At 41.0% G+C, this 27,919-nt stretch overlaps 1 protein-coding gene across 6 annotated transcripts in view; it reads right to left on the minus strand.

Annotated features, from left to right (window-relative positions):
- Nucleotides 1–27,919, minus strand: part of STARD13 (StAR related lipid transfer domain containing 13) — a 300,978-nt gene that overhangs the window by 25,495 nt on the left and 247,564 nt on the right. For all 6 annotated transcript variants that reach the window (XM_042866988.1, XM_042866989.1, XM_042866990.1 and 3 more), the window contains 3 exons: nucleotides 13,151–13,222; nucleotides 11,063–11,144; nucleotides 3,647–3,710 (listed from right to left, as the gene is read on the minus strand). In XM_042866988.1, coding sequence (XP_042722922.1) covers nucleotides 3,647–3,710; nucleotides 11,063–11,144; nucleotides 13,151–13,222 — 218 coding nt within the window. The remainder of the gene's footprint in view (nucleotides 1–3,646; nucleotides 3,711–11,062; nucleotides 11,145–13,150; nucleotides 13,223–27,919) is intronic.

Raw genomic sequence — 27,919 nt, forward strand, 5'->3', positions numbered from 1 at the left:
TGCCACAAGTTCTTCCTGGCTTATCACTTCAAGTCAGCCAGATGTTTTAGATCACGTACAAACTACAAAATATTCTGTCTGTTAATGTTGAGACACACAACTCCTGCAGCTGGTGTTAGTGTGTGGGAATGGATGGATATTTTAGTTCTGCTGCTAGCTAGAGAGAAAAATTAAGCAGCAAGTGATGCAGCAGGAAAGGGACTAGAGAAGGCTAATGCTACTTTGGCTGTTTTGTCTGTGGGGAAGAAATGGAGTATCAGCCAGTTCTACCTTCATTTCAGCTTGGCAGTTTGCTGTAAGCATATACAGACTGGTTGACTGCACAGACTGAGGCACTTAAAAATCCATCTACTGTGGCCTTCATAGTGCCACAAAGTGGATATTTTAGAAACCACAGGGGTACATACTTGAAAATATTTAGTGGTGATTATATCTACAAAGCACATCGCTGCTGAAGTGTCGATGGCACTAATTGGTGGAATAAAAAGATATATTTTTATTTATTATACATCCCAATAAACAAAAGGGACCTTAAAGAAGATTCTTGGCTGACACAAATCCCTGTAGCTGCTCTGACATTACTGCATGACCTCACAGGGCTCAGCCTGTATTTTTTTACAAGCTGGAGTTGATTAAACTAGCCCAAATGGTGGAGGCATTGTGAAAAACAACAAGAGGAGTGCATAGAGCAGGAGAAGACAGAAATAAATATAAATTTGGTGGTGAATGTACTTTAAATAATTTTTAGAGGAAAATAAGTTTGTTTGTTTTTTTTATATATATATAGAGATGAGTCCAAATGGATATTGGCAGTAAACAAGTTTTGCAACTAACCACAACAAAAAGAGGATTACATTCTGCCCAAGAACCAGTCAGAAAATATAGAGGATGTTTGCTGTTGAGAAGAAAAAAGAAAAGATTTAATGTAGTGTTTGAATTGGTAATGAAACATGGTTGTGCTCCATCAGAAGAAAAATCAAACGAATTATCTGGATACTGAAATGCTACCATGGTGACTCACTCCAAATTCGGCTGCACTGTGTGTCCTGTGACATAATGTGCTTTTTCTTCTGGTGGAATTAGTAGAAATTCTGGAACCCACAAACATCCTGAATGACCCAGTGTTCTTGTTATACATCAGAGCGCCCTGACAAATGAGACAGTCCCCCAAAAATGCGGGGAGCACTTTGCCAGCTGACGTGTCACCAGCTACAGGGACAGTCTGAAAGGCACGATTCATTTCACATGGAGGAGCACAGATCTTGCAGCACTGAGTGTGTATTTCTTCTGACCTAGGTCAAAATCAAGTGCACAGCTTTGGAGCACATTCAAAAGCCAATTTAATACCACTATTCTTGGGAAGACGAGAAGGGGCAAATTTCTTGAGCAGAGACCGATAACATTTGCCAAAGAGAAAGAGTTTTTGGCTCACGGATTTGTCACAGCTGATTTAAAATGGTACGGGTGTTTGACTGAGGGTGTACTTTCCTCAGATACAGAGGGATGCTAACAAAAGGCAAAAAGTAGGTTTATTTGCAGTGGATTTTTGCCACATTTTTCCAGCTGGGGGCAGGAATTCTCATAAATTGACAGCTGCAGAAGGCAGTTAATCCAAAAGCTAATCTCTGCCTGTCCAAATCGCTTACAGACATACTTGCAACACATATACGAGGGTTTCCGCGTGCATATTGATGAAGCCAACAGGAAGAGAGCAGCCCGAGGCATGAGTGCACCTTCTAGCAAGAAGCAGGTGGTGGGGAATGCTCACCCTCACTGGCTTCCACAGTCACCTCCTCTGGCAGCTTGCTTGGCTGTACTTGGGTGGATTGCTCAAGCAGCTGCTCTATTCCTGTGCAAACCTGTTATGCTGAACCTCCAAAGCAAGCTGATTTTGCATTTCATTGTTCAGGTCACCATAAAGACTATAAAGAAAGGCAGTTGCTACTACAAAAACAAAAAAAGTTTACTTGATTCAATCTTTAATTCCAGACCCAACTTTCAGCTTTTACACTTGCATTTATATTTTCTTTTGTCAGCAGTCCTTCCTCCTTTATCTCCTGTCCCCTACATTCTCTCCTACTTTCACTTGATCATTACCGACCATCCCAAATCTCTTTTGTCCCCTCTTTCTCCACAGGCATATATGCTCTGCTTCTCCCTGGCACTGTGCATTTAAAGACTGACCTAGCTGATACATTGAAATGGTACCAGGCAGGGCAGCCTCATGTCCACAGCAAAATAATGGTCATCTGCCAGGAGAGCAGCTGAGAGTTTCAATCCATTCAGAAGAGGAAGAAGTGGCAGCAAAATTTAAGAAAAATGGTAATAACAAAATTCCTCCATTTTTACACAGACACATAATAAAGCAAGCAAGCAAGCATACAAACTTCACAGCAAAGCCAAAAGAAAAATAGGAAATAACATCTAAACAAAATTCCCATAGGACAATTGGCATTCACCTATATGCTGCTTTCTGTAATTCTGTCAGCTCCGATGTCTTTGCTTGAACACAAGTACGTGTGCGTATGCATATAGATCTGAAACTGCTCCAAGCAGGTCAACTTGAGTTGATTTGAGTTGGCTTTTGCTGATCAACCTCAACTTCTTGCTGTATTACCTATCTGTCCCAAAACCTCTTGCTGCCCAAACCATAAAGTGATCCCACAGCCAAGAGAGTTTACTGTTTGCCATGTAGGTGTGAGGTGAGTGTTTTGTGTGGGAAGTGTTGGCATTTAGCAAAGGCAAGAAAAATCCATCAGCACCGAGGCAGTGAAAAGACGGAATCCCAGTGGCTTTGTGAATGGACAAAATGCATGCTAAGTAGGCTACATGAGCAGGGGAACAAATGAGCAGATGGCAGAATATCTAAGAAGTGAACCCATTCTTTGTACAATGTCCCTCAAACAATAAACTGAGTATGAACAGATTAAATTTGCAAAAATACAAAAAATGCAGCTCTTGGAGGCAGTCTTCAAAAAGAATTAGACAAATAGCCTAAGAAAGACAAATAGTACAAGACTTCTCAGCGTCAGTTCCCATCTTTGTACACTAATGATGTGCCTGGGGGAATTTTTGACTGGAAAACCAAACGTTCAAGAGTTAACAGATGTTACAAAATACTCAAAATCAATAGGCAGCTCCTGCATTCCTCACTGAAACCCCTTAAGCTCAACTAATTCCATTGTTACATAGAAGTTTCTAAAGAAGACAGGATTTATTTTCATATTCTTAACTAGGAATAAGTTGGTACAAGAAATAAAGAAAAGCTATTGTTTGTGTTCGAGGAGTTTCCTTTTTTTCCATGGCAGCATTTTCCATTGTGCACTCACGTGGCACTGGCAAACAAGCCAGTAATGTATAACGTACAATTTTTTCACCCGCTAACTTGAATCACAGATACATGAAGTTTTAAGTATTGCAGTGCCCTTCTAACACAACGTGGTATTGTTCCCACTGTATTCATCTCAGTTTTTCATTTTTTGTTTGTATTTTCAAGATTCAGCAAACTGTTCTACTCAGATATTTCTGACTCACATGTTCAGAGTTAAATACGCTTAACTTTTAAGAGCTTACCAAAAAACCTAATTTGGGAGCTGTTATCATGAAAGCCCAGGCAAAGCCAGTACATTTCATGAAGTTGCCTTACCTTTTTTCTTTGGAAGTTCACATCGAGTTTCATTGAGGCGCACTTGTTCAGTGTGTTCAGTCGTCTACAGAGGAAAGCAAATTCAAGAGATTAGCTGCCTCGGACTAAAGGGCATGACTTTTCATAAGTTCAAAAGCTTTTCTCTTATCTGCCTGTAAAGTGCTAACTGCATACAACAGGCTTCAGAAAACGATACTGTTCATATTATTCCAAGCTATGAAACCACTGCGTTGAAAGGGCGTCATAGCTTTACATTCCTTGATAGTCAGTTTTCCTATATTGCTTTTTAATTCATAGACACTTAAGCACTTGACAAAGGAAACTGGCATGAATAAAACACCTCTAATGTGTGGCAAAATGACAAGAAGATAGGGAGGTAAACTGCTTTCTGTAGGAACACAACATACCTGGTCTAAAACAATTACATATGTAAATATTCGGAGATTTGGAGATTTCAAAGCACTTGTGAAAGACAAAACAAAAAGTCAGTTTCGGATTCATTTCCTCACTTTTGTAGTTAGTACAGCTTTTAAAAAGACACAAAGAACTTTTAGCAATTAAATATTTCTTTCGCAGCTGATAGTCCCTTCCCTAAACATACGGGTCTTAGAGAAAGGTTAGCACACATCAAAGGAAACAGATTTAACGTCTTTAAGCATTTCTTGTTATTTCTGACCATGATTTGTTTGTAACGATGTTACCAGAATCTCTGCAAGACTTCTGCTTTTTAAATCCATGGCTATTCCAGGAAAATAATGGGTTGAAATGACAATCTAGTAACGATGGGAAGTGAATATGTGTTAGTGTGTGTTCATGTGTAGAGACAGAGCACCACAAAACATGCTCTTTCAGTAGTGAACCTACTATGCTAAGCATAATTTCATTTTTATTTAGACTCAAAAGTTCCAATTCATGAAATCATCTGCTTTTTAAAACAGAGGCTCAGAGTGCTCAGAGTTAAATAGATAAAATTGCAAACATTTTCCTCATTTAGGGCTGAAATATGAGCAGAGTGAGAGAGGCATGTGCCCTCAAAACACTTCAGTGGGCTGCTGCTATCTCCTAAGTCTTTGCAGCAACAGCTGCCCCTTGTTTCTGCAGCCCAGGAAGAGGCTGCAAATCTCCAGAACTGATAGCATTTGAAATATGTGTGATAAGTTACAAGGACATGTGAAAAAAAAAAATCACATCAATGATACAATCTCTCATTCAGCACTAGAGCATTATGGCATTAGCATCCTCTTCCCTGGCACTGTAATATTAAAAACCCTTTCAAACTGCCACTGCTTGTAAAGAACTGGCTAAACAAATGCAGACGTTCCAGAAAAAAATTCCCTTGCAAAGTACCACCTGCTCATCTGTAGATAAAATGCTCCTCCTCAGGCCAATAAAACCCTGACGCCATATCAGAAAAGCCCTATGCTTGTCACATTAACGCGAGTATAATGAATGCACAAGCATGCCCCACATGCATGGTAGTCATGTTCTTGTAATAAATCGCAGGCTTTGTGGCTTTGTAACACTATCTTCAGCCTTTTGCCCACAGACACTCCTCCTCAGGGGTTACATCTGTAATTGCAAAACTCATCTTTTGCCCAAACATGGAATTTCACAACAGAAAGTTGCATTTTCTCTGGCTCCAGCTGAGCAATGTTCTGTGCTTGTTTTGATAAATTTGTGTATTGATATCAACTCCAAATACACACAGACACAGACACACATTCAAAGGACTCCAACCCTACATTCTATTTGTGGAGCCAGCTTCCTCTGTGAGGTAAACCAGAAGCTCAGACCTCAGTCCCCATGCCTCTGCATTAACTGCCCTGTGCTGGAAGAGAAAAGTTTGATATGCTGCCTGGACACCAAACCTGGCCACACATCTGAATCAAATTGCTGCAGTGACTTTACATGGGATAAGCCCATCTGGACTGCAAGAAGCACCACTACAAATCTCTACAGCGGCACCTGGATTCACTTGAACACTGCAATGCCCTCAGTCTGTGTTTCCTGTCAGTGTGAGCGAGACCTGGGAATGTCCTGAGATTCCACCTAGGTCTTACGGGTTGGGTTTCTTTCCTGTCAGACAGACTGGGGATGAAGACCAGGGTCTGCTGGACCTTGTCTGACTGAGCATCAGCCAGAGTGCAGCCAGACCACAAACTGGGAAATCCTGTCATAGTGTTTCTGTCACAGAATCATCTGAGTTGGAAGTGACCCTTAAAGGCCATGTGGTCCAACTTCCCTGCAATGAACAGGTCACCCACAACTACATCAGGTTGCTCAGAGCAGTCCAGCCTGACCTTGAATGAATCCAGGGATGAGGCATTCACCACTTCTCTGGAAGACGCAGAAGAAAACACTTCACATGTGGGAGCCAACACTTCTTTCACTCAGTATGATGCTGTTTCCATCTAAAACCACCAGAGCACGCAGTGCATTTTAGGAGCAAAGTGGGAAGAAAGTGACGGCCAGCAGCTTAACACTTCGCAGAAAGTGTTGCAGTATTTCTGTACGAAAGGGTTTCTTCTTAAGCACAGTAAGGTGCAGAAAGCTCATGGTTGAAAAAACAAAACCATCCAAAGCAACTGCCTTCCTATTAACTGCATTAGTCTCAGCAGAGAATTGACAGGTCAGCTCTATCCAAGCCAGTATTATTGCTCAAACTGGACTCTTAGAAAGCTACAGCACTGTCCTGGCCATTTTCTAATCTGGCTTTTTTACAAGGAGCTCACTCCATCAAAACTAAAACTACTTCTTAATGGGAGCCAAGGGCTTGATGTTAGGTTTTAAATTTACACATCTACAAAACAATGGCATGCTGCCTGGGGCTCCTCCAATACCATGGAAAGATTTGCCAGTGAAATTAGAAAACTAATGATCAGATTTGTTAGCTTGCCTGTTACTAACAACTCCAATCAAAGCGAGTCTGTTCCAACTTCTTATGCACTGTTACGTGCCAGCTGTGGTAGAAAGCTTTTCTGATCTGCTTAAAGTTGTTAGATGATTGTCAGCCAAGTCCTCAAACAAATCTTTCTAAAAACAAAAAAGTAAAAGTCTCTAGCTAAAAAGGGCTGCTATTAATGTCCCAGCCGAAGCGAGAGAGGCACTAGATGGGAAAAGGATGCCTGCTAACAAAACACAAAATCTGGACTGAGAAAAGGCATAAATATCACATTAAATAAACAGAGGAGAGGTGACTCTACAGAAAACAAATCAAATAGGATGCATTTGAACACTTGTTTGGAGAGCTCTGCAGTGTTCAAAATAAGCTTGGAAAACATTCACTATAGTACGTACTTTCCCGCTAATATTATTTCTTCTTCAGGTCATCACAGGTGAACACTATGGTGAAACATCATCCCTACATTGAAAAGTGTTCCTTGATACAATGCTTGAACATACAAGGAATTATTCAGGTGCCCAAACAACAGTCTAATGCTATTTTAGATCCCCAGAATTATCAAGCCCGGCCTTCAGGTGCTGCAGGTGCTCTTGGTCAAGCCAGTCCATGGAGAAGTCTAAGTTATCTTGGCAGATCTGAAGTGGAGTAGACACAGGTATTTAAGGCTCTGAATCCCACTCCCAGTGCTGTACTTCTTAACCCACCTGATGGAAGTTGATCAGCTGAAGAAAATGTCTGCATTTTGCATACTGTATAGCACCAAGCAGCACTTACAAATAAATACAATCTTGTAGCAAAGATTATCTGGAAAACCTCATGGGTAAAGTGTTGCCCTGCTTGAAAAGCCATCTAGATAATAGAAAGTCAGTTTGGAAGCAATTTGGAGCTCCATGAATTCCTGTTCAGCAGCTGCATGTGACATGCTGGTGAGGAAGGCAGCACAGGGTACCACATCCAGTGGGATGGGGAGGGCTGGTATGGACAGCAACCTTGGCTGCAGCATCTCCTGCCTCTGCAAATGTCCTTTGTTATGGATCATGACCAAGCAAACACATTCTATAGTTCTATAAACTCCTCTCTGAGGGAAATAATCCTACACTATTTCTTTGTTTTATTATTATTCCTAGCCATGTTTAGGTGCTGCATACAAATGCCCCTTAGCTTGCTTCTTCTGGTATGACGGAATTTAGGAAATTCTACTAAAATTAAAGCAGGACTTTCCATGGCGTATCTGGAGAGCCTGGCTTACTTCCTAACAGGACTCGCAGCAATTTTAACTCAGCAGATAGTGCTAACTATACATCACCATTTCAAATTCTAATAGTATGCTATCCCATATACAGTGACTTCTGGATTGCTAACAATCAAAGAGACATGGACTATGGAAAAGGAGGCTGCTGGCTGTTTGGCACAGTTCAAATTTAAACAGCCTTCTTTAGGGCCCTCGTATCAAACCTGTATTTCATACTTGTTCTTTATATTCCCAGTCACTGTATTTACCTGAATACAAAACGCACAACATGGTTTGGCTTTTCCTTCTCACCCTCTTATCACAGTGGCCAAAAAAGTTCCCAGAGCAGAGTTTGTTGCTGCTATTTTGGAAATGACAAAGATCCAGCTATAAAATTTTCATGCCCAATTATTATTTTGGCGGGTTGACAGCGCTTGCCTGCAGATTGCATGGCAATTTTCTATTGTTCGTTACTCAATAAAATCTGAATGGAATCTCTTGATAGCAAAAAAGATACGCCTCTAACCCAAAAGCCTCCAATTTGGGCTTTGCTCTGCCAAATTTTCAAATGATATTGTAAACAGCAGGAGTGTTAGAATATCTCAAAAAGGTCACAGAAATCTTTTGCAGCAGGGAGTTACAGGCTTTCTGACTAAGTACTACCAGCTGCTGTACAAAATGTTTCTCAGTATTTGTGCCTCTTACTGTCTTGTATATTGAATGTCATAGAAAACTGATTATAATGAGGTGAAGAACCTGATTTCAATCCAGAAGAGCAGCAAAATTCAGTGTTTAAAATTATCCTCTCAATAAAAACGAGTACCCTTCTTTGTTTACTAGCATGGCCTGAATGCACTATTAGCCAATGAAAAGGCTTGGCCATGCACTGCTTTGAAGGCAATGGGCGTTTTGGGTGTAAGAAGAATAGAAGTTTGGCACCCAACCTGGTAATCTGTATCCACAGAAATAACAACCAACCTTTTCTTAGCTTTCTGTTTCAGAAAAGCATGTCACAGTCCACTGCTCTTGAATGATGGATATACTGGCATTCACCTTGTGCTAATGTCACCACAGAACAAAGCAAGGGTAGAACACTGACCACTGTGGTCAGCTGAGATGTGAGGAGTTATGGTGTGCTGGAAAACTTGGAAGATGTTGGTTTGGTTACTAATACAGTAACACAGCTTGTAGCAGGGGGAGAGACTGACACTGTTTACTCTTTCTGGTGAACCAGAAACTTGACATTTGGCACAACTGCTTTTTATGGGTCGGTCACTCTCAGCTAAAGGTTTAGTGCTGCTGAATTACTGCAAATTAAAAGTCTGCAAACTGAAAACATGACTCTCCCATCTATACATGCTGTATATAATGCTTCTCTTTATACCTGGCTCATACACATAGTATCATTTCCTTCTAAACTACAAACTGTTTAAAAGCACTCAACAAAAATTAAATCCAAAGAATGTTATCTTCTGAATAAAATTATTACAGAAGTTACTAGATAGTCACTAAGACCTTTATTTTTCAATAAAATAATTTCAGAAGACTTGGAAAGACTTACTTTCTGCAGATCTTTGCAATATCATTTAGTTTAGGCAAATATAAAGTACTGTCTTTAGTAGTACAACTCTAGTATATTTTTAAAAGTCTTGTATTTCAATAAAAGAGAGAAAAAAGAACAAACATCAATTTCTAGCTTGTGTTCTACTCAAAAAGAAATCATCGTAAATGTAAATCTAGGTTAATCATTTAGGTGTATATGTGAGTCTACAGTCTGAAAGAGCAAAAGGTGAGCTGTTAACACTTAGCTGAATAGGTCTTGGATGCTTTTGATCATAACTGAAGTGCCACTATTGCTAAGTACTTCAGAAAAGAGTGGCTGGTGAGAGTCCTAAAGCTATGACGAGCCACTCACTGTTTGCTCTCATGACAGTGGGACAGGGACTGAGATCATACTCGCAACTTTGGATGGTGCTTCAATTTTGTGGGAAAGAATAGGTGGAAGAAACTTCAACCTCTTACCACTTCTCAATTCTTGGACTACAGCAATGGGGTTCCAGATTAAAGCAGTGGGATGTATGTATGTGTGGGAAGAAAGTTTCTTAGGCACGGGTATAGAAATCCTTCCCATTAGGTCATACAGAACAGCAATTAATCAAGGTTACAGGCATTCCTAAGAGCAATTACTGAAGGATCCAGATTTTTTTTTCCTGCAGATTTCTTAAACATTGAGGTTACTACAGAGATAAAACAAATATTCTGTTCCCCATATCTGTAAAACACAAATTGGGAAGTAATTTGCAGCAAGGGAGTTCTGGGAAAGCGTTCTGACAGGTATGCACAAGAATATCGTAAATCCTCCAGGAAGGACAGCATCTCCTGGCCTGGAAAGAGGGGCTAGATTAACTGTCTTCCAGCCCTATTTGCTATCATTGAAGGAAATCCTTTCTGAACTCCTCTGTCACATCCTCATTAAAGCCTGCAAGCACAGAGCAGTGTGCCATGGAACACTGTATGTGTACTCTCTGATGACTTTATCCACAATTGCAGAAGAGCAAATAGAGTTTTGCTCAATATTTTGATGCTAGAGTTGTGCAAGTTTTCATAACATGTAATAAAGCCTGTTTGCTTAGGGGCCAGATGCTCCTTTGTCCTTACTGGAGAGGAAAAGAAACTAGCCTGAGAAGAGAACAGGAGAAAGAAGGAGGAAACATTGTCTCCGTAATGAGATTTTGCAGAACTACCACAGAATTGTTGCTTCTTAAATCCTGGGGGGCAGTACTGGCGCAAAGCAATACAGTATATTCATCACAGGCAGAGTACAAAAAGCTAGAAAAAGAGCAAACACAAGCCTCTGGGAAGGGCAGACCAATGAATCGCTACAGTGCTGGGGTTCTGGTTCTAATTCTGTTGGTGATGCCAAATGGAGAGTACTAAGGGAATCACAACAACATGAAAGTCATGACTTCTGCCAGAGAAAGTACTTGCAGAATTCTGTGCAATGAGATTCTATCTTTTCAGATGTGCTTGGACACAGAGTTGTTCATGTGCAACTCACACATGGCTCCTTTACTTACTCGGAATTTCCTCATATTACTGCTGGTTCTTTGTTAAAAATGAAGGGGTTTCAAATGCACTGGATTTGCATCCTTCTCAAATCTTGTGTCTTCTCCAACCTTAATAATTCTGTGACTCTGACTCTTGTGCCAGGCTACTGCGCTAAAAACAACAAACCAGCTCACGTTTTTAAATTAACACAAAAGAAACTTTAGGTGTTATTTACCTGCAAAGTGGTTCTACAAGGTCCTTGTCAAGAAAATCATGATCTTTCTTTACTGCAGCAATGTCAATTGGAAACTGGGAGTCTATGAAAGGAGACACAATATTAAGATGACTGCTTGCTATTTAAATTAAAATAAATTGTCTACAACAAAAATGCTTTGCGTGTACTTGCTTGCTGAAATACAGTAAGACTGACTTCACTCAGCTCTGGTTCCCTTCCAGCTGGGAAGTATCAGTGACCCTTTCAGTTACTTTATTATTTTTTTTCTCTTAAATGCATAGCTGAGCATCCTGTGCACAAAGAGACAGTAACATTATTTCACTTTGGCTTTAATAAGATATTAAATTGTTAGCTGGTGCCTACCACAAACAAATGAGATCAGAAAACTACCAACATGCTTTCATTATCCAACATGCGCAATAAGGTTCTCCGTCCCCATCACAGCAACTTAATGAATTGCTGGATAGACTTTTCCCATGAAACAGGAACATTTTGAGCTTTTTGTTTTTAATACAACTCCCAACAACAACAATTTCATACTAAGGGCTACTCACGTAACAGAGATGAAAAACTGAACTGAATTATAACCCCCAATACCAGCCAAAAAAACAGACTAGTGTTCTGGAAGCTGACATTTGTAATGAAAAGTGACATGGCTGCAATACATTAGTGGGCTCCACAACAGTGGGATGGGCTCCAGCACGATGGCTGCACTCCAGGTCGCCCTGCCATGTTTAGGCACCGCAGCGGGAAGCTGAGACACAGGGATTGCAGCCAGCATTTTCAGACACTAGTGCTTAACATTTATATAATAGATGCCTGGAAAAATGACCTTGTTTTCAGAGAGGCCGCCTGTCTAGAGTGCATACTGGTTTTAAGAGGGACTGTGGGAGCCCAGCATGGGTTGCATTTTGGATGGAACATCCCTGTGAACTCAGCAGGCACTGGACTTTCCTTTCTCTGGGGGAGAGGGGAAGTGAGGTACTCTGATTGTAACAAAAGGTACTGCTGGGCAGAGGGATCGAGGTAGATGGACTTCTATGTCACCTCTGGGTGACAGGTTTATTAGTCCTACTTCCTTGATGGATTTAAGAGAGCTCACCTGGCTCCTGCTGAGCTGTCTGAGCATCTCTGTGCAGTGCACCTGCGAGGCCCTCAGCGGGCCGTTAGGAGCCACAGAGGTGTCCTCGGCACCGCGCTCCCCACCACTTCCAGCCCTGCAGAGCTGGCTCTGACCCACGAGGTTCCTTGGCTCTGTGCAAGGAGCTGTGCTGCCTCCAGACCCAAGCTGACCCTGGACAGTGTCCAGCAGGGCTTGGCAAAGCTGCACTTTGGCTAATAGGCCTGAGTAGGCCTGAGCTGGCTCCTGGTCTCTGGCAAGAGCAGAATAGGCAGTTTGGAAAAAATGAGGATCAGCTGCAGTTTCCCTGTCAGCGTTGAGCTACGGAGAGCAGAAAAGAAACATTCCCACTCCCTAAACCGCTCCTGAGTGCAGCAACAGTATAAACACTGGCCCAGACCTGTGTTGACACATCCTGATCACAACTGTGTCATCCACCCACCACAGAAGCACTCAGGAGGGGACGCAGCCATTTGCACTGGGTTAGCCCTGCTGTATGTCTTCTTGTTGCTTTACAGTGAGGTGAAATTTGAACACAGCTCAAGTAGTTCACTGCTGGTAACTCTGCAGAGTTTTCAATCTTTTTTTTTTTTTTTTCCAGTAAGATTGAAATCTTCAAAAACATTCACTATTTGTAATCTTATTTCTGAAGGTTTAAAAAGTCTTGAATAATAATTAAAGAAAAATAAGAGGTGTATGTATTTGGATTTTTTGTACCTTTTTTTTTTTCTGTTAACCTTCAAGGTTTACACAAGCTGTATCCCCCCCCCCCTTTTTTTTTTGATAGCCTTGAGGGCAGGAATCTTACTTTTCTTTAGGCATTCATACAACTCCAGCAGATGAGGCTTTGTGAAGCAGCCAGCCATACCAATAACTCACTCAAATGCAGAGCTGGCTGACTGCAAGCTCTCTTGGAAAGGACCCATTGAGCTTTCAGTTCTGCACAAACAGGAGCAAAACTTACTTACTCTCATAGAACTGAGCATACTGGGGGAATCCAGCTGCACGTAACCAGTCACACGCTTCCTTTGCTTCGATTTCTGAGGAGAAAGAGAAAAGAGAAGAGTTCACACTTTGTTATTCTGCATTAGAAGTTCTCTAATTACAAGGAAATAGCAAAGAGATTTGGTAATAGATGCTCCCTGCTTAAAATAATTGTTATTACTCAGACGTATTTTTTCATGACATCAGAAAATAGAACCCATCAAAGAAATTCACCTGCCTCCACAGGTCTCCACGGTTTGCACAGCTGCTTGGTGCATGAAACATGGACACTTATGTTTTAATCACCTTCACAGGGAAGGAGGGCTGCTTGCCAGGCCTGTGGCCCTGGGTCCTATCCTCCCCTATGGACAAACTGCTGGGGAAAGGTGAAGATGAAGCCAGGTGGAAATGAAATGACAGGGAACATGCTCCTGTCAGAGGAGGTTTTCCCCTCCTCTGACACTTCTCACAAAGAAGCCAGGAAAAGCTTTGGACAGGTCTAATGCTACAGGTGGGATGCACCTGCCTAGCTATAGCCATCTGAACTCAATTACACTGAATCCCTCCACAGTCAATAGACAGTTACTTCTGAAGGGTGATTCATTTCACTTTGAAGTGCTGTCTACAATAGGTGGGATAGATCACTTACACTGCTTTCCTCTTGTGGCTGTTAACACAGGAAGGATAAACTGCTAGTTGCAGGTATGCCTGTGCAGCCAGATGAAATAAAGACCATGACAGGCAGCAGCTTCCAGCACTGCACCCAGAGCACTTACTCTTCTTTCATTTTAGTCCACTTCCAAGCCTATTTGGGACTGCTTCAGTTATCTCTCTTCAAGACAAATCTTCTCTCGAGAAGGCTAGCACTAAGCAGTGTGGAGATGAATCAATTTGTCTTATTTTCTCCCTGAAGCACAGGCACAGCTTGCTCTGGACTAGCTTTCCACTTTCAAACAGCTTTCATTGGTAAGCATTGGAACAGGCAGCCAGGGAAGTGGTGGAGTCACTGTTCCTGGAGGCGTCCAAGAAATGTGTAGATGTGGCACAGAGGGACATGGTTTAGTGAGCATGGTAAGGATGGGCTGATGGTTGGACTTGACGATCTTACAGGTCTTTTCCAACCTTAATGTTTCTACGATTCTATGATTCTATGATGTAAACCAGCTTCTTGGAAGAGGAATGACAAGTTGGACAAGGTATCTGTCCCTCAGGCTGGGGCTGACAGCAGGGATAGCTGAGTATGGTGGAATGGAAGAAAACCATGCTCAAGACATGGATATTTCTCGACCTCTGTGATAACCCATTTATATTGATATAAATGGGTCACTCAATTTTTACCAAGAACTAAAAACAGAGGAACACCCAGATCCACATGGATTGCCAGTGAAATCTGTGTAACACATCCTTGCCACTCAGATCTAGACCGATAATTACCATGTAACTGGTTCTGCTTTACAAAATCGAAGTCAAAACATACCTGCACCTCTTATTTTTGCAAAAAACTGGATGTATTTCTGCTAAGGAATGGAATGAGTGCTCAGGTGTTGAAGAAAGTAGACATTATTTTGCTTATTATTCAATCTGAATTAATCAGAAAAGAGTTTTGGCACATTTGGAGCTGTGAAATCTATGCAGTCATAATATGAAACCCTAAATATAAAACAAGCAATGGAAGTAGAAAAATAAAATCAGGTGCAGTTGCTCTTTTGCATGTTCTGCCTTGCATGCAAAAATATCCCAGTCATAAATCTGTTTTGTACTAAAATGCACTTTTATAGATAGGAGATGCTGACACAAATTTTTCCCTATGCAGTTCTGTTCAAATCCTCCTAATGATTTTACCTACTGAAGCTCACCATAAAACCAGCTTTGAATACACTCTGCAGTATGTGACCCACACACCTTTTTCTGATCCTTCATACACTGAATCACACCAGTGAATTTCGCTGAAGAAATAAAAATTCAGGATAGAAGGTCTACTTATCAAAAGCCCAATTTCCCAAAGATGATTAGACAGCCAGGAACAGCTCTGCAATGGCCACAATCATTAGCACTGCTGAATAGGATTTGCCACCAGGTCTTCATTTGCTTTGACATTAGCTCATGTCAAGGCCAAAAAATGGAGCATGAAAGTACATTCAGTTCTTAACACTACACAAAAGAATGAGCAGCTTACATAAAACGTGGCTCTCACTACTGCACATCTGTGTGCTGAAAGCACATCTCTATTATGTTCCAGTGAGGCTGAATATTTTTATTAAATGCTTGGAGAAAAGACAAGGCTTTATACTTTTGCTTAATTCAATCTCATGAAACATGGATGAATCAATCCCATTTCAAAATGTATTTTACAACTCATAACAGCTGTACATATGCTCTAGCTTCATCTAGAAGCACAACTAACAGAGACTGTGGGTGATAGAGAATGCTACCATTTAATGCTCTTATATGCTTATCACATTTCAATGTTTTTTTGCAGTTGGCTCTCAGAGGAGCTTGCTGAGAAATCCTCTTGCAGCTCAAGTGAGATTGAAAAATCTCCAGTTGCAGTGAGTGGATAACTGTAGGCAACAATCTCACCCATTCAGTATTTGTTTGAGGCTACTGTTGTTTAAGAGCATTGCTTTTACAGGCTCTTTGTAACATACTGTGACCCCCCCAAACTCAAACTGATTGACAGATTCACTTCAAATCTTCGACTATCCCTTCCATGAAGGTGTCTACTGGGAGTAATTTTGATTTTCAGAACGATCACCTCAAACAAACAGATGCAGATTTGAACAAGATTTGCAAAAGTAGCTTTCAGCACACTGTGCCTCAGACATGTATCACTGCCCAGTTCCACTCACTCTTTTGCTTCTAGGTCTTACTCAGAGGAGAGCAGACAGGGAGAAGTGCAATGTGCTGCTGGCCCAGCCGAAAGGATGGCTTTGCTTACATCGGAGAATTTCTCCTTGTTAAAGGCACTTGTTTCAGTCATTCCCCACTTGGCTGCTATTCAAATCTGAGTGAAAAGGCACAAGCATTTGCCCTTCAGCAGAGATGAAAGTTGATTTCTGTTATCTCACCTCGGGCATGTAATCCAAGTAATGGTTCAGTATGCAATACGTATTTTTTCATTACTGGATATTTTAATGCTTAAAATACAATTTGAGATGCTCAATTTAATATTCTCTATTTGCTTTTTGCTGCTTGCTAGTTAATCATCAGCCAAGGCTTATTTGGGAAGAGATGAGCAGAGCACCACAAAGACCTCACTGAAGATGTCAATGGAGGGTTGCACAAATATTTTTGGCAGCATTGGTGTGGTTCTGCTCCCATATTCAGGCTAAAGCAGCTGTCAAAGCCAGCCTGTGGCAGCTGTGCTGCTTTGGTGCAATCCTGCAAGCACCTGGAAAACTACATGTGTTCACAGGTCGTCAACTGCACAAAGAAGGGCTGTCACACTGAGAAGAGTGATTTGAGCAAGGACAAGGCTCCCAGACTTGTGCTGAATGCCACAGAAGCTTACAAACTCAGCCTCAGGGACTTCATCTCCTGGCTTCTGCTGGGAATTTGGGAAAGTGAAATTGTGGGTTCTATGACCAAAAGGCTGCATGCCCAGCTGATGCAATGGTGGGTTTTTGCTTATGCACTACTGTACTGTTCTACTGCCTGAAAAACAGTCATGGATAATTTTCTACTTACTTGCTTGGGTAGCAGCTAATGACATTCATTAGTGAGGATAGGCAATAACTCACCTGCCAATACTGACATGCATCAGTATGTTTTACATAGCTAGAGTTCTCAGGGTTGTTTTTTTTTTGCTTTTAGTTGAAGCTTGGCAATAAACAAGTTACTCTTTCCATTCCTCTTTTGTAGCAAGTTATAGCTGATATTCACTTTGTCAAAAGTTCTTCAGCCACATTTTTGGGGAGATGTAACAATAGAATTATAGAATCATTTAGGTTGCAAAAGACCCTTAAGATCACCAAGAGCAGCCATAATCTAACATTACCAAATTCACCACTAAACCTCCTCCTAAAGCACCCACAGAGATCAGGCTGATGATGGCCTCCGGTCCTCTGATCCACAAGCACATACCAGGTGGCTCATGCAAAGTCCCCTTCACACATCACTGCTGACCTTCCTCATATCTTGCACCAGGGCCACCTCAGAAGCTGCCTCCTTCTTTACCCAAACCTTTCAGTGCACGTATGCAATCAGTGGCTTAAAACCTCCTCCTCAATCAGACATGCCATTGGGCTTTATGTGGTTTTTTATTCCTTCAGGATTAGTTCTTAATCTTCCTGGAGGTGCCCCACTGTGTATAAAATTAAATGCGTTATCAGAGACACTGATACAATAACCCAAAGCACACATGGCACATCTCACATCAGTTCTTTCCATTTATTTAACATGTAAGCAAAGTGAAATAAGGAAAGTGAGGTTCACCCAAAAATCCTGACAGATGGCAAGAGCACAGCTGGGATATGACTTCAAGTCCACGTTTGGTGCTAGGTTTGCACTCATTGCCCACACAACCTGTGAATGCTCTGCCTATTCTGGAATTGAAATGGAATGGTGGATTGCAGTCTTTCTCTCACCCAATATTGTTACAAACTCTTAAAGAACTGCTTGAGTGGTGCCTGATACCAGAATACTCCAGCAGTCAGAGATTCCCAACAGGAACCAGCCTGCCCCCACCCTGCTGCCTCCTTCTCCTACTTCCCTCTATGACATATCAACTCTTGGCCAATCCAATGGAGATCTTTTAACCCTCTAAGCTGGCAGAAGACTAACCCCAAAATCTGGGAATGCTGTAGGATTAGCAAGCTGACCCAGTGCCTCCAAGTGTCTCAATTTAGTACATGTTAACTGCATCTTCATTAATCAAAGAAACAAAGGATCCAAATCCTTGTTTTATCCACTCCTTCAAGATGAAGAAAGCTGTTGGGACAAGGTCTACCTAACATTTTAGGGTTAGTTGGGAGGCTCAGCTCAGCCTTGGGCCTAAGAACTTTCTTTACTTTCAGTAGCCCCAGCGCAGCTGTGAGAAAGGCGAAGCAGACAGTACTGAGGGACAAAACATTAATCCTATCTCACACCCGAGGCATGCTCAGGGCACTGTGTGGGCAAGTCCTGCCTAGCTGAGCTGAATGCACCCCTTTTGCCCTGTACACATGCCATGCCACACAAAAGCCATGTCACCTGCATGGTGAACTCATGGGGGCAGATGGGATCTGATAGAAAGGCTGGGGCTGTGTGAGAGCAGATCCAGTGTGTTTCAGATCCTTTCTGCAGCCCAAGGTGGGGATACTTCAGCGGTTCCCACTGCTCCCTTGCTCTTCCATCTCATATTCTTTAAGATCCAGATCCATATTGCTGTTATTTTTATTTTTCAGATGATGATTTAGAGCACTTCAAAAGTACATGAGCAGGACAGAGATTGGGTTTGTGGGAAGTAAGTGTGTGATTCCTTTAACCACCCATTAAAATAAGTCTATGTTACTCCTCAGATACCAACACTTTCAGAAATCATGCCTAGAGGCCAAATGTCAAATTTCTGAAGTTCTGAGATACCTAAATGCATCACTTCATTGTCACTCAGCTACTACATAACACTGAAGACTGACAGGCTTCCAATGAATGGCATTTGCTGAGTCACTTTGGAGCAAAGAAATGAACCTTAAGGAAGGGTTTAGGTGCTAAACTGTAAAGAACACTTTCCAAGGTCACAGCAGAACAGAGGCTCACATCTGCAGCTTGCAAAGAGCAGGTTAATCCCCTAACTACTTATTGTCTTTCTTCACCACAGTAGGCAGGCTGGCGCACATCACGGAAAAATATAAATCTTTTCATGTTCCCTAAGGAAAAAATGCCAGTGCAATGTAGTAAAAACAGGCAAAATTTTCTGTAATGTTTTCATCTTGCATTATAGCCAACAGAATCATTTAAATGGAAAAATTCGTAAGTTCTATTTATAGGACAGCATAAATTTTTATGTAAAGTACATTGATGTCTCTGAAATTATTTAGGCTTTTAGCATAATTTCCCAAGACCTCCATCTGAGAGAAGGCTTTCAGGTTGAGCTCTTATGGCTTGCCCCACTTCCTCCCACTCTGTAGGATTTTTCCAGATGGATTCCAATAATAATGCAAAGGCAACTGTAACCATAAAATTACCATTTATAGCACTAATCTATCACAAATAAAATAAAACATAAGCATACAATGAATTTGTATTATATTACTACACTATGGTGCATGCTCTTCAATAAATCCTGGTAATAACGTTTTCAAAAGTGGAATTTCATTGGAATTGCTTTATATTATGCTGTATAATTACTATTAGAGGCAAGATTCTGTTTTGCAACCGAGGAAGAAATAAAGCTGTCAAAGCATTATTTTAATAGACATTAAGCTTTTGCAGAGTATTGTGGTACCAGTAATAATACAATAAAATATGGACCTTTTAAATTACTATGGCTGAAAATAATTCAAATGTCAATAGAAAAAAAAGATCTTTTCAAGCTCATGAGTGGTTTCTTTCTCTGTAGCTCTTTACACTTGCTGAATAATAGTCAGATGATGTCCATTCATACTCTGACTTTTTAGAAAGGATGAAAGTGGGAAGCATGATTATTTATGGACATGAAAAAAAATCTCATATACTGAAAGATGAAAAGATTGAGACTGTTTACCTTGGAGAGCAGATGAATAAGGAATGGTTATGATAAAAGGGTACAAAATCATGGGTAATATGAAAATAGGAAATTGAGAGCTTCTATTCACTATGCTTTGTAGCACAAGGACAGGAAGATTAATGAAACTGAAGGAATGAAAAAAGAAAGACAGCGATGTGAACTGATAAGTTGTTGGTTTTTTTTAAGCAACCATAAAATTCATTGTCAAAGGACACTGGGATCAGGAGATTGAGTGGGCTTAAAAGGGAGCTCTAGTCTTATCTGAGTGCGGCCACCTCAGACTTGGAAAAGGATTCTCCTGAACCGAATAAACGAAACCAAACTAAAACCAATGCTATCAGATTACTTTTTCCTGGTTAGACAACCCCTTACTCAGCTTTTCCTTCTGAGCCACTGACATTTCTTATGCTCAGAGACAGCCTGGGATCATATGAAGTATTTCTTTGATCAACTGTGACAATTCTTCTGTTCTCTTCTGTACTCTACATGCTAAAGTCCATATAGTCCAGGATGGATGGGTTCCTTCTCATCCGCTTTCACCTTCAGCTAGGCTGTGTTTCCCAAGAAGAAAGGTCTGTCATTCCAGCCAGGAATTAGCAGTTTAACTCCTCTTTGAGTGAAAGGATTATGACAAATTCCTTTCCTGAATTAATGTGATACCAGTTAAACTGGTAGGCCTAACATTTATAGCAGGTTCACCAACCAAAAAACCTTACAGGTTTGGGAATACTGTGTCTATATTAACAGTATTCACCTAAAGTCATCTGCCCTTTTGCAGATTTCTAAGTAACTCCAGAAGTACAGGTGATGGATGTTTGGCACAGTCAGGCACCTAAATATGAGAATGCAATGAGACATGGACACCAAGTTTATCTGAAAGTCTCAGACATTTGAAAGTCTCAGACATTACATTAAAAACACAGCAAAGATGTTTAACAGAGCCAAATAATGTTGAAAAGTCATGCCAGTATTAGATGGTTCAGCTATACGGCAAAACCAAGATCCAGCCCTTCCTTCAGCATTTTCTCCAGATCTTTAATTGCAGCTTATCATCATGACCACTTCCATTTACTGTTGAAATTTCCTTTCTCCTTTTCTTTATCTTCCACTCCAAAGTCCCTTAAAATTAACTCTCCACCATCCATTACTCTGACATTTTTGCTAACCACTATTCCATATCCATCCACTTTATGCAACCTTACCCCATGTTAGTTTGCTTCCTTTTTTTGTTTTGCTATATTCCTTTTAAATCTGTAAATCAGAATTATAAATTCCTCCTAACTGCCAAAATCTTTCCCTATCTTCAAATATCCCTTTGAAATCGCTTTTCCTCTTAGCTTACAATTGATTTGTACAATACAGCTATTTGTGATGACACTAATAAAACAATACCCTGCATCCCACATGTCCTCTTGAGGCACTTTAAATGGTTATAAAAACTGATGTGAATGTTATATATAGGGATCACATCATCCGTGGGTGAAGTGCAGCTGCATTAGGATGAAATGTGGCAGTGACATAAAGGAACGCTGCAGCAGTTTATGACAAGAAACAAGAATACTTTATCCAGCTGAAACTACTAGTGGGATTTATGAGCGAGATAAAATTCAAATAATATATATATTGGGAGCTGACAAGGACACCAGGCTCTCCTCCCTTTCGTCTTAGGAAAAACACTCTGATATTGCTAATAGCCAGAAGTGATTAAGAGTTCAATTCCCTTCACATCCTCCCCCCTCCTCAGTAGGATTTATATTCCTTTTCTTGCCTTTTGACAGCACCCATGAGTATTGGCTCTGCAGATTCAGAGGACAGAACACTACCCACCTGTTTTACAGGACCACGCTGCCTCTCCCACCTATTCAGTTAGCCATGCAAAAACTGCTGGGCTTAGCAGCATGACTTGAGAATTAACAAGGCTTTCAAATATTGTCGTGCATGAACACTGTGTATGCACTGAAAAATCTGTTTGGATAAACTCATGGAAAACGTGAGTCTTTAAAGGGTTCTAATATAAAATATTGTATCTTTAATGCGGAAGGAGCATTATCAAATAAGCCCAAAAGGGGTAATGGCCTCATCCTTCGGGATCTATTCTAATACTTTCAATGACTCATCGAGTCACTATAGGCCAGATTCTGAAAACAGACTCTCGGGAGTTTCTGCTTTTGGGTTTCCAAGCTGAGAGATCTTGCCACAAAGAAGGTTAATGGCAAAGTGGTGCCAGTATGTTGAGAGGTGATCCTTCCCCACAATTCAGCACTGATGAGGCCAGATCTGGATTGGCTAAGTTCTGTTTTGAGCTCCCCAGTACAACAGAGACATATTCATACTGGAGGGAATTCGGTTAAGCACCACCAAGATGATCAAGGTCCTGGAGCACCTCTCTTGTGAGAGAAAGCTGAGAAAGCCGGGACTGCTCAGCCTGGAGAAGAGGAGGCTCAGAGGGATCTTACCAATGTTCATAAATCCCTGATGGGCACGTGCAAAGAAGTCAGAGCCAGGCTCTGCTCAGTGGTGTGCCATGCCAGGACCAGAGGCCAAGAGGCTTCCTCTGAACACCAGGAGCACTTCTGTGCTGTGCAGGTGACGAAGCACACGCTGCCCAGAGGCTGTGGGATCTTCTCCTTGGAGATCTTCCAAGCAGTCAGAACACTGCCTTGGGCACCCTGCTCTGGGTGTCACTGCTGGAGCAGGGTTGGGGCCGGTGACCTCCAGAGGTCCATTCTCACCTCAGTCATTCTGTGGTTCCGTAAGTACTTCACGAAATGTGTAAAACTAGCCCTGAGCTGATCCATTAGTGAGGAGGACAAAATCTCCACCATCAACATCATATTCCTCCTAGTAAAGAATTTCAGGTGAAGACTTTCAAGCCATTCTGCAGCTCTTTTCTTTATGAGGAACACTAGCACCATTGATTTCAGGACCCAGAGATTCATAGGAAGGGTAAGCATAACACAAAAAAGCAGTGTAGCTAACAGAAGGCACATATGTATCAATTCCAGCTGTACCATTATTAGAAAGTAGCCATATTTGAATACTTGGAATTATTAGCTTTCAGAATTATTTTCTTTGCATGTGGGCTCTTTGCTTAGACTGCTAACACTTTTAACTACGCTAGCAATAAATTCTTTCCTCCGTATACAATGCATGTTTCTTTAGTGCACATAAATCTACAAGGTGTTTTTTTCTGGTGCTCTGCCCTTCAGACCTGGTTTGAATTTGGATGCAACAGATGGACCCCTCTACATGCAATTTTAATCTACTTGCAAGCTTTTGGAAAACGACATCTCTTGCAAGGCTAGAGGGTGTTTGAAGACAGCTTGATTTCTCACAGCATGCAGGATGCCCAAGGTCTATGGAGTGGCCTGATGTTCAGAGGGCTCCCAGGAGCAAGCAGTGCTGCTCTGAGTATCATTTCAGCTCATATGGGCTCTTGTAGCTCCAAATAGAGAACAGAGATTTATTATCTCTGGAAACCATGTTTTTCAAGCTCAGTGTCCTAAACTGGAGGTCAAGTTTCAGAATTAAACATCTTTGCTTAGTTTCTCCACAATACCCAACATGGTTTGCATGTGTGCGGTACTGAAGTTAATTGGCCAAACAGTAATTGGAGCTCCTCAGATGAAAGGCACTATGGAATGCAGAAGAATGCTTCATGTTATAATTCAAGTGAAAACGTAAACAATCACCCAGAAGATAGATGCAGTCACAGCAGACTTTCTCCCTGAATTATGCAAATAAGTAGTACAAAACATAATTCCTTATCATCGTATTAATTTTGGTTTGATTATACCCTTCATGTGCTGTAGATGTTCAAATTACATGCAAGCAATCAGATACACATCAGAGAATCTCTACCATCTGAGGTGGCCTTCATGCTGTGAATTTATATTAAACACAGAGCACAACTATGAAGCTAACTCCCTTGGAGATAATACTTTGATGTATTAATAAGAAAGACTTCTCAGTTCTTGTTTATTATAAACTATGATTAAAGCCATTTATTTTGGAATTCTGAGTGAGAAAAGTAATTTGTATCACAAGAAACATTGATAAGGTTCAGCACATATGGAAGAGCTGAAATATTCAAGATACTCGAGACAGAAGTCTTTATATATGGCTTCTGCATGGTGAATGTAATGCAAAGTGTTGGTGTTATCAATATTATCTGCAATTACCAGCTGATGAACACAACAAGTGGCACTGCCTTTAGATCCCACTGTTCCCTTATTAGTTCTTTCCATTAAAAGATTTATTGAGAAAGACAGGCTGTGTATTATTTCTGAACAAAACCAAACTCCTAACAGCAGAATGTCAGTTGTTCACAGTTATGAAGAAGCTGTCATCTCCACACAACCCATGAACAGGAGAACTGGCATTATCCTGAAAGTACAGCCAAACCTGTACTTACAAACCTAGATTGCTTTTTCTGATTCACAGCTATTCTGTAATGGTTATCACAGAAGTACATCAACTTTATTAACATCTCATCACACCTCAAGACTGTTAGTAAAGAATAATTATAAAATGAAAGTGAATCTAATTAGTAGACATCTACTTTATTTTTATTTCTGAGATAGTTAAACATCAAACACCTATTTCCATTCAAGATTTTTCTTCAGCTATTTACAACAAGAATATTACTAATGAGAGCTGCCAGGCAGTCTTCTTATCACGGCATGAAATAACTTGAAAAACAGTAAATTAACCTTAAACATAAACAATATTTTCTTTAACTTGACATTCTGAACTTGGAACATCTTCCTATCTGGAATGAAGACTGATCCCATTTTAGTACATGATGTGATGTGATGCATTAAGTTGGCTCCACCATGAACAGGGGTCGGACCAGACAACCTCCTTTGTTCAACAGTTCTACTACTTTTTAAACTTATTTCATGTAATTAGCAAAACATGTGAAGATGCTGTTGTAAACGACATCTTACCCTTTGCTTTGTGTGCTTCAGCATGATCTAGTCCAGAGCCCCTAATTACAGTACTGTATACTGATCTTAATACAATCAGGGGAAAAGCAAAGAAATTAAAGGAAACAATTACTCACTTAGAAAAGAAAATCTTTCAACATTCTGCCTTCAGAAAGACATCCATTTTTACAAAAGTGTCAGGCCAACATTTCTCTCAAACACAAAAACAGTACTAATTGTGAGAAACTTCTCAGATTAAAGGCTGTGTTTGACAGCAGCAGCAGAGAGATGTTCAGACATCTGGACAGACCGTTTTTGTTACCCACCACATGACAGAAATACTGTTCAATTTTATGGAATCGGTGAAAATCACTTTTGGTATCAACATGGTGAACCAAAAGGGCTGAATTTTAAGGGTATTTATGTTTGCTAACTGGTAGGGAACAGTTTAAGCCTTCAAAGATGTTCAAAGTATCCAGCTCCCATTTGCCTGCCCCAGCACCTCTGCACCATGGATTCTCCTACAGCCGATCCCGCCTTTGTGCGGTGACATGGCTGCAGAAATGGGAGGTCAGGACTGCAGTATGTGGCTGCTCTGCACAAAGCTGTGGCACATACATATCTAAACACACTCAGAAAACACAAAGGCAAGATTACAGAGTAAAAACTTTTACCAGTGTACTGACATGTTCTGGATTTCTGAACTAAAATACTTCCAGGAAATTCTTCACAGATATCATAGTTTTCTTTTGTTTAGCACCTTTGCAATGAAAGCTGTGGTCCGTATAGCTACAGAGCAACGTACAGAAATCATGCTAAAGCAAGTCCTACGTGACAGCTGTACATAAACATGTATTCATTCATACTGGAGGAAAGAAGGAACAGACAACTTGGCTATGTCAATGTAGTTATTATTTTTAGTATTTTGGCTGAAGTCTCTAGTTTCCTTTCCATATATTTTTTTAAAATAGAAGGCCATTGGGGTTTTATATGTTCCTTCAAGTACAAAAAGACTTTTAATGTAGTGGAAATACAGGTTTTCCATTCTACAGCTCACCAAGGTCTGTTTCCAGCTATTAAAACAATTGTACAAATAACTGTTCCTATAACACAAAATTTTGCTGTAGCAGAAATAGCACTGGGTATCCACAGTACCGCCATTTCTCATTGCCTTACCAGTGTTACACCACAGAGCAAATGGAAGCCAGACTCACAGGAACCCTGTAATTACTTGACAGTAATCATCGCCAGCAATAATGCAGAATTAGCAAAGAACTAATTAGCACGCCACCCAGGACTACAACGCTCCACACTTTTTCACTGTTATTTTTAGCTACAAGAAGGAAAGACATAAATTGCTCTTTTATCAAATAGCATGAAAGAGCTTATGTGAGCTAGATGTTACCACTCTATAGAGCTGTAGTCTACTCCTCAGATCTGTGCCATGCATCGCCCTAGAAGAAGACAGTGGAAAAGACAGAGACCTACTAGTGCCTGCTCTATGATGGTGCAGGAAACAGAGCCTGTAGGGTAGGCAGCAAGAAACGGTAAAGCTACCAAATCCTCAACCTACCATTTTCATGTAAATGTCTCTAGCTGGATAAAAAGAGGGAATATAGAAGGGTGGTCTCAGACCCTGGCACTTTTTAACTTGCTTGCTGAATTTCAACAATTTCTTAATCTTCTAATAGCTGAAGGGAAATCAATCAGACAGCCTCTGTTGCCACCTCACGGACTGACGCCCTGTGCTCTATGTGCCCTGCTAAGTGCCTATCCTCATTGGCCTCACAGGCCTACATGCCTGCTGTAGGCTGGGATGGTTTGGTCACCGGGCAGTGCTGGTAGCCAGATACTTGGAAAGTAATAACTAATTCCTTACTCAGTCAGACTTTCAATTGGAAACAAGATATGTCACCTAACACTTACACTTCAATTCAAAATGGGAAGAACTGTTCTTCCTTTTCCAGGAAGAACAATCGTGAGTTGATATTCTAAAGTATGCACTACGCTCAGAAGTTTGTCCCAAGTATAAAAGGCCCACAAAGCCACTTTATATGAGATGTTTTTCCTATGTGACTTTGGTGCCTGGGGGGCTTGGATAGCAGATAGGAACGCTTCCAGAGTCATTAAGGACTTGCTTCAAAACTTCAACTAATCTCTAGATTTACCTATTTCATGGGAGAATCTGGACACAGACAGACATAAGCAACTTGTTCTTCCAACAGATTTATCCTGCTTGGAATTAGGAGTTATCCTAAGTCATGACCTGATTCCTGAGCATATAAGGATCACTCCCGCAGAAATCAATGAATACAACTCCACGCTACTGTCTAAGGTCAATTTAGTCCAAGAGAGAAGCTAATGAAGGAAAAATAAACAAAAACCAATCATGATATTTTATAAAAGCCCAGAAGAGTGCTGAAATGCATACCTGAAATATTTCCTCTGAACACTGCAGTGTTGCTGGCACACTGCTGCTTTAGTACTTGGTGCTTATTCAACGTGTGCTACGTGGATGCACCAAGATCTGTGTGCATATGTTTGCCAAGCAGAATGACAGAAATAACGTGGCTATTTATGAAAAATGAAGTGTTTATGGCTTGCTCGGTGTCAGAATGTTTCATAATCTTCAGCACTTGCAGTGTGTCACTCATAGACTTGCAACATCCTCCCCACAAACAGAAGCTGCTTTGTGCTCACTGCTGAAGGAGCATGTGCTGTGCAAGTGCCATACTGTAGTTTGGCAGTAGCTGCTAGGAGCTAATTTACAATGGATTAAGGAGATGGAAGGCAATGTGCCTCACAGTGTTTAAAGAAGAGATGAGAAATAGCTCCTATTGAAAATCTCAGGTTCTGAGGTTTAATTGGTTCGGTGAAATTTCCACTCGGTTTTTGGGAATGAAGTTCCTAAGCAGCGGCAGCTGACCTTCTCTAGAGGGACTGTGTGAGGACAGTTCCCCTCTTCGGGTGTCACCTCTGGGCACACAACAGGGCTGTGCCAGCTGACAGCTCCCACCTGGCATCAGCTCCTTCCCTGTTCCAAATGGGCTCCATGATGAGCAGGATCCCAGTGCTGCTTTAGCACCATGTCCCTTGAGATCAGGAGAATGAACAGATGCGCCTAGGGTGTGAGCCATTTT

This window comes from Lagopus leucura, unplaced genomic scaffold (genome assembly GCF_019238085.1).
Source record: "Lagopus leucura isolate 7727_CA_CO unplaced genomic scaffold, USGS_WTPT01 Super-Scaffold_100001, whole genome shotgun sequence".
Lineage (NCBI taxonomy): Eukaryota > Metazoa > Chordata > Aves > Galliformes > Phasianidae > Lagopus > Lagopus leucura.